General features: G+C 34.4%; 1 protein-coding gene across 1 annotated transcript; it reads right to left on the bottom strand.

Annotated features, from left to right (window-relative positions):
* Positions 1-6802: 6802 nt before the first annotated feature.
* LOC127898680 (receptor-like protein 43) lies at positions 6803-10004 on the bottom strand. Its single transcript, XM_052434955.1, has 5 exons — positions 9689-10004; positions 9309-9536; positions 8928-9092; positions 8183-8566; positions 6803-7674 (listed from the first exon to the last, which is right to left on the bottom strand). The coding sequence occupies exons 1-5, from the start codon at positions 10002-10004 to the stop codon at positions 6803-6805; spliced, it is 1965 nt and encodes a 654-aa protein (XP_052290915.1).
* Positions 10005-12349: the final 2345 nt, after the last annotated feature.

Below are 12349 nucleotides of genomic sequence, written 5' to 3'. Positions count from 1 at the left end.
TCTACTACTTGCTGAGGAATTTGTCCTTTGAGCTTGTTACTAGAGAGGTCTAATTACTGTATCACCGTTAGGTTACTCAAAGTTGATGGAATGTACCCTTGGAGATTGTTGTTGGAAAGGTTGAGATTCCGAAGCCCCTTTAAACTGGCGATTGATGTTGGAATCTCTCTAACAAAATTGTTGTCGGAGAGAATAATTGCTGTGATCAAATTTGACAGCTTGGGATATTTTATCTCTGCCTTTGTTTCTCATTATTAGTGAGCAGTAGCGGCTCGACCTCTAGGCAACTTAGGCAGTTGCCTAGGGCCTCGCTTTACATAAAGACCCCATAAGATGATTATTTTGTATATAAAACGGGAAAGTGAATTTAAAAGTCATTATTATTCATTTAATTTATTATTATTTTGTAATTATCTTATCGTAAATAAACTATCAAATTCCTATAAAGTTTATTTAATGTAGTACTTAGTAGTTTAAATTCTTACAAAACCGATAAATTAATAGTTTCAATCTTACAAATTCTATTTCATTGTTGGAATTAATATGTTATAATTAAAAAGTTTTATATTCATTTTAAGCCTCTATAAAAGCCCCACATTTTATTACTTATCCATTAAATTTTTCCTCCAACAATCAAGACACGATATGTTCTTAGTGTTTGAGAGAAAGAAAGAAAGAGAGGGAAAAAAATCTTGCTTCCTGTACTTTCCACACAAGAAGAAAAAGAAAAAATCTAATCGTTTTCTCTATTCTCTATGGCTATTGGTCATCACTCAAATTCTCAAACAATTAATATAAAGATAAAGTTAGTTTATAATTTCATCTCAAATTCCATATTTTATCTTTTTATTATTCTCTTAATTAGTTGGGTTATTTATTTGTTCTTATTTCTTTTTAATATATTCTTTTATTCATCTACTATTTTTTTTTTGGTGTGCTTGTTTTATCTATTGTTGTCAAAATCAATCATTCTCAGATTTGTTCCGTTCACGAAGGTTTCAGGAATGATTCCATGAAAGTTGTTAGCTTGCAGTTTTAACACTGGTTTGGGAACCATGCTACTGAAGTTCGTTGAGGTGTGAGCTTCGAAACTAGTTACTAGAAGATCAGATGTTATGTCCGTTTAAAGCTATGGTGCAATACGACATGTCGACTTGAAAACTTATAAGCCTGTATGACACTATTATTTTGTCAGTAACATTTGAATAAGTTGAGCATGTGCTTGTCATGTGCAATCACTTATCCTATACGGCATTATTTACTGTCGTTTTGGGCTTATGTTTAACGTGAAGCAAACACGTGTCTAGAAGGTTGTTATTTTCGGTTATGAAAGCGGAAAATTCTGGGTTTTGCTTGCAACAAACCCAGAATACAGCTGGCTGGCAAAGGATCTTTCTGGAGGCTCTTAAGCGTGTATATATAGCCTTAAGAGAAGTGAAATCATAGTGTGAAATGCTTGTAACTTCATCTTTAAGCTTGTATCTTGTTCTCAGTGATTGAATAAAAGTTGTTGCTCTGTTCTTCAGTGGATGTAGGCCATCTCCAGGCCGAACCACTATAAATTGTTGTTCTTAGCTTGCTGGTTTTTGAGCTGTTTTTGCTTTTGCGTGATTAGTTGTTGTTTTTATATCAATTATCAGAGAGTTTAAAAATGTCTTAGGGATTTTTGGTTGACTGATTCCAATCAAGATTCAACGAAGTTGTTGTAAGAGAAATCAAGAGCGTAAAGACCACTCAAACGACATATTTGGAGTGGAATTTCCCGTCAACTGATTGTTAGAAACTAGATAGGAATGGATAAACACTGATGATGGAAATGGGAGTGGTCCTTACAGCTTATTAAAACTAAGGTCTAAAGTATGCATTTTAGACCATGCAAGAACAAAGAGATCCTGCTCGAAGCCTGTCAACAGATTGTGAGAAAAGTTCAAATATTCCAAACTATTTATCCTTGCATTTAACAACCATTGAGGTACCTGGCCAGCTATCTTGTTGGAGGAAAGATCCAGAGATATCAATTGATCTTAGTTGTACAAAATATATGGGAACTCGCTAAGGTTTCATGAACTGACCCTATTATAGTAAAATTTGGCAAATTGGTATTGACAGTGGTTCCGGCGAGCAATGACAACTTGTTTGACGAGAGAACTAATGCTGTTAAAGATTCCAAGTTCAGAAGGACCATGTTTAGATCCCCTGTGCCACTCAAATTGTTGTCGGAAAGGTCAAGTGCTCGAAGATTCCTTAGCTCAAAGATAGAGCTAGGAACAGAGCCTTCCAATTGATTCTCCGCTAAGCGAAGACTGTGCAATTGGGTTAGCTTTCTAATTTCAACTGGAATATGACGTCAGTTTATTATGTTATAAGTACAGAGTTGATAATTTGCTAAGGTTCAACAAGCAAAACGGGATTGGGCCAGATAACTAGTTAAGAGCCAAATTTAATTGAGTAAGTTATGTTAGATTCGAGAGCAGACCTAAGATCTCACCAGTTAAATAATTCAGTTGCAAAAGGTCACCAAGTGAATCCGGAACTTTGCCTGAGAAGTTGCATGAAATGATTTCTAGTGTTTTCAAAGACAGAAAGTTTTCCCCGGAAAACAGGCAACTCACCCAAAAATCATTACCAAAAAGGTACAGATCGTTGAGTTTAGTAAGATTACCAAGTGAAGGGAGGAAGTTTTCCTGAAAATGAGCAACCTATAATACCCAAGGAATATAGGGATTCGAGATTTTCTATTGAATCTGGAATCGTACCTGAAAATCTCGTATGTGAAATTCTCAAATCTACAAGGACACTGCTATTTTGAAATTCTGGCAAATATCCGTTGAGATAGTGATCATACGTCAGAGCGAGAAATGCAAGCTTGGGTAACTGGAAAATCTCTGCAGGGAATTCACCTTGCAATAGGCAATCAGTGAGAGAAGAGAAAACAAAGATGATAAATTTGCTGATGCATAAGGAACTGTAGAAGCAGTATTGACTTGTCCAAGGTGAAGTACATTCAGGTTGGCTAACTTCTCAGCTAGATTTGCTAGACTAGGGCTTTGGAGCTTCAAATGAAAATTAGTAAATGATAGATCAAGACTCTCCAACTTGGAGAGCTCCAGGAACTCGGTTGGTATTTGACCAGGAAACGAAGAATTAGAGAGAGAGAGAGAGATTTGTTAGTCTTGACAGGTTCTTGATTTCTGAAGGGATTTCAGAAAAGTTGAAGTGGTTATTGGAGAGAACAAACCATTCTAGACGGATAAGTTGAAAGAGGCTGCTGCTAGAATTGATAGAACCATAGGGGCAACTGCTTGTGAGATTAAGCCTGATCACATGACCAGTGTCTTCATTGCATTTGATGCCGTCCCATAAGCAGCAGTTGCTATTTTCTTCTTCCTGGTTCCATGATGCCACATTGGAATAAGCTGAAGGATAATTTGTTGGAGAAAAATCAGTTTTTTTTTAAAAAAAATACTTTTAGGATCGATCTCATACAATATATAAGAATTCGTAATCTAGAAATTGTACCTTGAAAATATGAGAAGATGAACAGTCTTTGCTTTTTCCGCTGAAGTGATTTAGACTCCCAGATCACAATCCATCACCACCACTCTTGGTAGATCACGATCCGCCACCAAATAATCTTTCAGGCTATGACTTAGGTTTGATCTGCACTTGACGTGTGGGCGCCTTTATCACCACTAAAGCAACTAGCGCGAGAAAATTTTTCTTTCAAAATTAGAGAGAAAAATTTTTTTCTCTAATCTGTATAATGTGGCATCTGTCTATTTTCTTTAGAGAAAATAAGCTGTTTTATATCTCTATTTAGTAGAAAACCTAGGCTCCATATTTAATTATTTTTTAATTCTATTAAATCCCATTTGATTTAAATTAAAAAATAATTAAAACAAAAGTCAAGGTTACTTGTTCTTGTGTTATAAGGGCCCACCTTGTAAAATAACACAAAGCCCCTTACACTCAAGCATATTAATGGAGCCTCCCATTAAATAATATATTTAGGCTTTTATCTTAAATAGCTAGTTATCTTGCTTATTAATCCAGTAGTGGTGCAGTCAATTAAATGAGCTAACCCATGGATCATTTGGGAACATACAATAGTGGCTACAATAATTAGGCTTGTAATTAAACTAGCCCAATTATTTAATTCCAAAGCTACTCCACTAAAAGATTGTAACTGACCTCCATAATTGTATGCTCAAATAATAATTCGTCCTAAGCCACATTGATTTCTTTTCTGTATAATCCTTTGTACCACATCGTTAATTAAATCGATATCTCAACTGTCCAATCGATTTAATTACATCTTATTCCTTGATACTTACTGGTTTTCTCTAATGATCATTTTCAACATAATAAATATTTTGACACAATCTGGCTAGAAAATTCTATGATCAAGTGCCGAAAACCCATCAAGAGATGTGTTGTACAAATTCTATATTGTTAATCTATAACTCCAATATTCATAATTGCTCTCACCAAGATACTGGGTAATATTGACTACAAGTGTGTGTCGTGCCCATTGGTAACTCAAATGAAATAATAATTACAATCATGAAATTATAACTAACTCAAGATTAAGATTACAGTAAAATCAATGCTTATGAGATTTAATAAGTCTGACAGTCATTTCAAAGTTAATTAAATCTCATATGTGATCCAGCTCAATGTAGTCAAACTACATCAGTAAATTCATACATGATTAAGACAAATCATTCAATGAATTTCCTACAATCAAAACATAAATAGAGTGCCCAACTCTATTTATCAAATTCGAACTTAATTTATTTAATGATAAGATAACTTATATTTATGTCTTCTGTGAATCTATATAATGATCACATAAATACATCAAATATGATTAAATAAGCCTTATTCAATATATTTACGCAATTGAAAAATATCTCAAATATTTTATTAATAAGAAAATAAATTAACATGCTTTAAAAGAGCACATAATCCCAACATAATCATCAAAAGAACACTGAACAACGGTAAGGCTTTGCTTGAATTGCAACAAGACAGAACGCAAGGGTAAGCTGAAACATTGAGAGCAGAACAAGTTGTGCATTAAAAATAAGAATAACCGCATAATTTCTTATTAACATAATTACTTTTAAAACTCTCTATGATAGGAAGACTAGAGGATTTTGTTTTGAGGGTCATGCATAGAATCGAGATGTTTTTAAAGGGCGTGCGAAATGTGATGTTACTGGGATTAACTCACAATCGGATCTTCTTTTGTCTATACTATTGAGAGGAGATAGCATCAACCCAAATGGCTTTTGAGTATTGACCCCTAAACTTGATTGGAGCAAAATTATGGCATCCATCAACCACATGGCGTTCTCTTAAGTAAGTTTTCAGTTCTTTCTATGCGTTGTATCCAGAGAACTAGGGGAAAAAAAAACGGTGTTGGAATAGAGAGCATTGTCTTGGGTTCAAAAGAAAGCTAATCACGTAAGCGGTCTTTTTTTTTTTTTTTTTTTTTTTAGTATAGTTCTGTGAATTTGGCAAAATCGATTTGTACAAAAACATGAAAACAAGCGCTTTGTACAAAACATCATATAAATTAAGAAAAAAGTTATTTAAATATTTTATTAAGGAGGAAAAAATTGAAAGATTACATTAAAAAAAAAAGAAAAAGAAAAAGAAAACCAAAACCAATCCTAGCCCTTTCTTCCTTACCGGCTATTAACCATGCTTTTGTCTATGTTGATCACACAATCTTGTTGTGGTACTTTCATTTTTCCATAGCCTTAAGCAGTACTTTCATTGTGATTTTTTTTAAAATTGTTAAACCGTCTAAAGTATTTTTAATTATATTTGATAGTTGTATTTCATTCTTTTATAACATAAATATAAAAAATTATCTATTAAAATAATTATACAAAATTTTAAAAAAACTTTAGTTGAAAATCAAACAACTCAAATAGTTTTGGTAATTACTTTTTTTTGGCAATGTAAAAGCTCTAATTAAATAATTTCTATTTGAAAAGTTTTACAAAATGCAGCTAAAATCCCAAGCAAATTCGACATATAAACACACATGTTTAATATATTTTTATGTTTCAACAACTTGATTAAAGGTATTTCTATTTCAAATTACTTTTATGCCACTTCTAGCATTGTGACTGAGCTTTGATGATAGTTAATATGTACCAATTATATTGTTGGCACAAATTTTATGACTAATGATATTTTTTTACAGCAGTTATATGGCACCCCATGTAATAGTAATAGCTTGATGCTTCAAAAAGTTGATTATCGTTAGAGAACTCTTTGAGAGATTAATTTATAATTTTAAACGATTCTTCAACTAAGTTCGGGGTTGTTGCCCAAAAAAAAAAAAAAGACAATAAATGGAAATTTTGAAAAGTAAAATACAAAAAGTTCCCAGACCTTTGTCCTGATGCCAAAATCACTAATACCTGATCGTCAATTATATGATATTTTTTCCAAATCATATCCTTTCAAGTTTGAAAAAAGAGAATGCTGCATTAATCTTTTACAACTGTTATCTTAAATTGTGTTAATTAAAGACATGATCGTTCGATCAAATCATGACAGTAATAAGGTACTGAATAAAAAATAAGAAAGAAGTAGCAGCCGATATGAATGCCATGCTGAAGGAAAAGTTGCCAAGAACTATCAAATTATTAGCCTACTTGCACTAACAATATAGTACATATACAATGATAAAACGTTTATTGAACTTCTAAGGAAAGAAGGAAAAAGAAATTTAATGCACAATAAAGAAGCCCCTTCATACAAGAAAAAGAAAAAAGGTTAATTACATCCGTTGCCTATGTCCCCTGACTCTCCTCGTCCTCCCATTAGCCTTTGGTTGCAGTCGAAAAGTCTTGGCGAGCCATTCATACTTTCTTGTACTGAAGATGTGCCCAAGTATCACTCCTATTATTGTCCCACTTGCATATCCAATCACAACTGTCTTCCAACCAAATGCAAATACAGATTCTGAGTGTGGATCTTCTTCTGGTGGTGCAGCCTCGGAGTTTTCACATTTTTTTGACAAAGGTCCTTCATACAACCCTGGATTTCCATCAAATGAACTCTTCCCAAATGTGTCGAACTGTATTGGCCCTGTGAGCAGGTTATCCGACACATCAAAGAATTCAAGTGACGTCAGCTCTGAGAGTTGTTGAGGAATATTTCCTGAGAGCATGTTACTGGAGAGGTCCATTGACTCTATCGCAGTTAGGTTACTCAAAGATGATGGAATGCGCCCTTGGAGATTGTTGTTGGAAAGGTCGAGATTTCGAAGGCCCTTTAAATTAGCAATTGATGTTGGAATCTCTCCTACAAAACTGTTGTTGGAGAGAATAATTGCTGTGATCAGATTTGAGAGCTTCTCATATTCCAATTTTTTGCCTTTGTTACTCATTGTCAGTGAGTAATCAAAAAAGCCAAAATAGGTAGATGCAGGATAACCGCTTGGCCTTAGTGTATCATGCATGTATGTTAGGTTACTTGCATTGACATATTTCATGGAATTCCAACAATCGAAGTGCTTCGACGGAAGATTGCCCCCAAATCTGTTGTGAGAGAGATCAATGATGCGGAGCTTCGAAAAATAGAAAGTTGTTCGAGGTTCCTTTATTTCTCCGTGAAAGTTATTGGATTTCAAGACAAGAACCCCTAACTCTGGAAGAGTTCCCAGCTAGGAAGGGAAGACATCAGTGATTCGGTTATTCCCAAGATGGACAAATTTGAGCTTCACAAAATTTGCCAGTGATTTCGGGATTCTCCCACGCAATGAATTGTTTCTTAAATCAATCATAGCCAGATTTGTTCCTTTCATGAAGGTCTGAGGAATGCTTCCCTGAAAGTTGTTACTTTGCAATTTTAATACTGACAACTTAACACTGAAATTGCCCAAACATTCTGGAAGCATGCCGCTTAAGTTGTTGTAAGAAAAATCAAGAGCATGAAGACATTCAAACTGCATATTGATGGAGGAATTTCCCGGGTCAGCTGATTGTTTGAATGAGATATGAAAAGATTGACGTTGATGGAATTGGGAATGGTCCTTGCAGCTTATTAAACCTAAGGTCTAAGGATCCAAGAGAATTCCATGGAAGAACACGGAGATTGTGCTCGAAGTCCATCAATAGATAGTAAGAAAGGTTCAAATATTCCAAACTATTTGTACCTGCACTGAACAACCATTCAGGTATTTTTCCAGCTATCTTGTTAGAGGAAAGATCCAGTGACATCAATTGGTCTTGGTTGTGCAAAAAAGATGGGAACTCGCTAAGGTTGCATGATCTCAATCCTATTATCTTAAATTTCTGCATGTTGGTACTAGAAGTGGTTCTAGTGAGCAGCGACATTTTATTTGACGAGAGAACTAATGCTTCTAAGCGTTTGAAGCTAAGAAGGAACATGTTTAGATCCACCGTGCCACTGAGATTGTTGAAGGAAAGGTCAAGCGCTTCCAGATTCCTAAGCTCAAAGATAGAGCTTGGAACAGAGCCTTCCAATTGATTCGATGATAATTGCAGATCCTGCAGTTGAGTTAGGTCACTAATTTCAACTGGAATACGACCACTCAGTTGATTAAATCTCAAGGAAAGAAAAGATACTTTTTTTAGGTTCATCAACCAATATGGGATTGGACCAGTTAATTGGTTGTGACTCAAATCTAAAGCAGTAAGTTGTGTTAGGTTGGAGATCCCAAATGGGATTGGACCAGTTAATTTGTTGTGACTCAAATCTAAAGCAGTAAGTTGTGTTAGGTTGGAGATTCCAAACGGGATCTCATTATTTTAAGTTGCAGTAGGGAAAGTTCAAAGAAGTGAGTTGGTTAAGATTACTGAGCCAAGACAACGAACTAGACATTAGACCAGAAAAATTGCTATATGAAATTCTCAATGAATCAAGTTGGGTAAGATTACCCAGTGAAGCCTGAAGTGTACCAGAGAAATTGAATGAGCTAATTCCTAGAGTTTTCAAAGAAGCAAGATTTCCAATGGAGGTAGGCAAATCATCCGGAAATACATTACCAGAAAGGTATAAATTCTCGAGCTTGGTAAGATTACCAAGTGAAGATGGAATTTTTCCTATAAAGGAGCAATCACTAATATCTAAGTAAGATAAAGATTGAAGATTTTCTATTGAATCTGGTATCTTACCCGAAAATCTCGTGTATGAAAGTCTCAAATCTTCAAGGGAACTGCTTTTCTGGAATTGCGGCAAATATCCAGTGAGATTAAGGTTGATCATCACATCAAGGAATTAAAGGTTGGGTAAATGGAAAATCTCTGGGGGAAATTCACCTTGCAAACCGCATCCACTGAGAGACAAATGACGCAAAGAAGATAAATTCGCCAAAGTATGAGGAACTGTTGAAGAAATGTCGACATTGATTAGATTTAGTGCTTTCAGGTTGGTTAAATTCTCAGCTAGATTCACTAGACCTGGCTTTTGGAGCTCCAGACAAAAATTTTCAAAATCACTAAATGATAGATCAAGGACCCCCGAATTGGAGAGCTCCAGCAACTCTGCTGTATTTGACCAGAAAAATAAGACCGAGAGAGATTTAGATGGGTCAGCCTTGACAAGTTTAAGATTTCAGAGAAATTGAAGTTGTTATCGAAGAGACTAAGCCGTTGCAGATGGACAAGCTGAAAGAGACTGCTGGTAGAGTTGATAGAACCATAGAGGCAACTGCTAGAAAGATCGAGCTCCACAACATGACCGGTGTCTTCATTGCATTTGACACCGTCCCATGAGCAACAGTCCTTATTTTTTTCATCCAGCTTCCATGATGCAACCTTGGGATAAGCAGAAGGATAAGAGGAAGCAGCCTGATTAATGACAAGACTTTCCTTGAAATTCAACAAGGCAGAACGCTCATGATCATGGCAGAGTGGCTGAATAGAAGAAATGAAGCGACCAATTGCAAGATGAAATATTAAGAAGGAAAATAAAACTGAATGTCTAAATGTGAAGAAAGTTAAAGATAACCCCATTACGTCTCAACAGGAATTCTAAAATGGCTTTAAGTGATTTTGCTTTTATGACATGCGTGCATGGTAGTTAACAGCGTTGCCTTTATATAGGCAACCTGCAATTTCTGTAAAATAATTCTTGGTATTTTTAATTTCTCCGAGTCAATTGATTTGTGGAAATTGAGTAGTTTTATCCAGTAGGATGTACGAGTATGTGGTATCATTAAAAAAAGGCGTTTGACTTAAATTTATCCAAAATTAGTTTTTTTAATAAAATTCTAATTGTTAGTTCAAAATTAAGATTAAATAAATAACTAAATAATTTTTTTTTTTAAATTTTTGTTAGCTTACTAGTATCCAAATTAAATTCTAACACGAATATATATATATAAAGCATGTGATTCTAATACAGACTTATTTTTACAGTCAATGCATTTTAAACCATGTGAGCATTCAAAAAATTTTCAAAGTATGATCGAGTCTGGATTCATACTTTCTTCTGCTGAAGATGTGGCCCACTTGCATATCCAATCACAACTCTCTTCCGCCCAAACGAGCCGCAGACCACGTGTTTTTCGAAATTGGAAAAAAAACATAATTCGAGATATGTTTTTCATGTCCATTCACTTGCCATTCGTGAAGCACATGTTCCCTTTTCTCATTGTTAATCTTGGCTTTTTGATGAAGGATTCTTTTCATTCAGCCGACAAGACAAAACATAGCTATGTTTGCTGCTGGTATGGGTTCCAGCCATAGGTCAGTTACATTGTTCATTACAGCATATCTAGTTAAATTGTAAGCTTGGACATTACATGCCCTTGGAACGTGTTGAACTTTGACTTCTTGGAACCACTTGCTCTATTTTTGGATTTCAGAAATTACCCAAAATATCTCAGTTTTACTCCCTTTCTTCTTGTTAACTAAATCAGCAACTTCTTGGCAATCCATCTCCACTGTTTTGATGTTTTGACCGCTGCTGCCTTTATCTTGCCGTTGGAATCTCAAATGACTACTCCCAGCCCTGTTTGCTAACGTTACTTGGCGGAGGATGCCATTTCTCCTTAACTCCAGTAGCCTTTTTGTCAATGTGTGTTTGTCCTGTGAGCCTTACTCTTTGATAAGCTTCTATAACAGCTTCAGCTTTCCTTCAAAACAAATTCTGCTGTATTGCAGTAGTCGTTGTTGAACAGATTCTGCTGTGTCAAAATTGGGCACTAAGGCCTCAATGGATTCACTATATCGAACCCAATTAATACTATAACGACTTGTTTAACAACCATCCATTAAATGAGTTAATAATAGAATATAAAATTATTCCACCTAATTTATGCATAAATTTGAGAAAAAAAAAATTAAACTGAGATACTACCTTGCCCTTAACTAAAACTTGATTTAGAAAGGCAAAAGACAATAGCTTTGAGTCATGTGAAATTGGGTCTAGGATCTGGACATTTCGTTGGGAAAGCAATAGTTAGAAAATTGGACTGAGTTTTTAAAAGCTTTTAATAAGAATGGACAACGAAGTTCCACCAGCAACTGATTAAAATATGAGGGCAATTATCAATCAATATAGAAAGCAACCCACCAACTGATTCTTCTTCAACTAAGCTTAACATTTGTCACATGTTACTATGTAATCATTTTCATTTTATTTATTTGGAAAGGACAAATTGACAGAGCAATTCTTCATCTGACCACAAGTTTCTCTTTTTATTTTATTAGTTGTTACAGAAACTAAGAAAAATGGCAACTAAAATTGAAATTCATGCAAATGCAACTCTCACAAAATACAAATCCAATCTTTGTATTTGACTGTCCAAGTAGGCCGGGCCACACAAAGCAGCCCAAAACCTGATTTAGACTAATAACCATGCGAGTGGAGCTTCTAACACCCCCAAAATCTTTATGACACCCCTTTCTAAATTTTATTCCCCAAAAATACTCCAACTTAATTTATAAAATACTAAATTATAAATTAAAATCAATCATTTTGTTAATAAATTTCATCCTAAAACTATTATTTTTTTTAATTTCTTATATGCAAAAGCATAAAAGTTCTAAAATCTTAAATTATTCTTATCTTGTTACATAAATTCTGCTTCACAAATTTTAAATTCTTAAAAGTTTCTCAAAAAATTCAATTAAAATTTAAAATATAAATAATGAAAGGAAATGGGTGTGAAAAATTTATTAAAAATAATAATTTATTTATGAGTTTTAATTGGGTTTTCATTCAAAATAAAAAAAAAGAATTAATTTATTTTTAGTTATTTCAGAAATTCCATTTAAAGAAGAGTTCTACGAGAAATTTACGGGGATGTCAAAAGGCCAACTCTAAATAGAAATCCACTCATCTGTCAAAACCC

Source organism: Citrus sinensis, chromosome 2, assembly GCF_022201045.2.
Source record: "Citrus sinensis cultivar Valencia sweet orange chromosome 2, DVS_A1.0, whole genome shotgun sequence".
Lineage (NCBI taxonomy): Eukaryota > Viridiplantae > Streptophyta > Magnoliopsida > Sapindales > Rutaceae > Citrus > Citrus sinensis.
The sequence above is the reverse complement of the archived record's forward strand: the minus strand, read 5'-3'. Positions and strand labels throughout refer to the sequence as shown.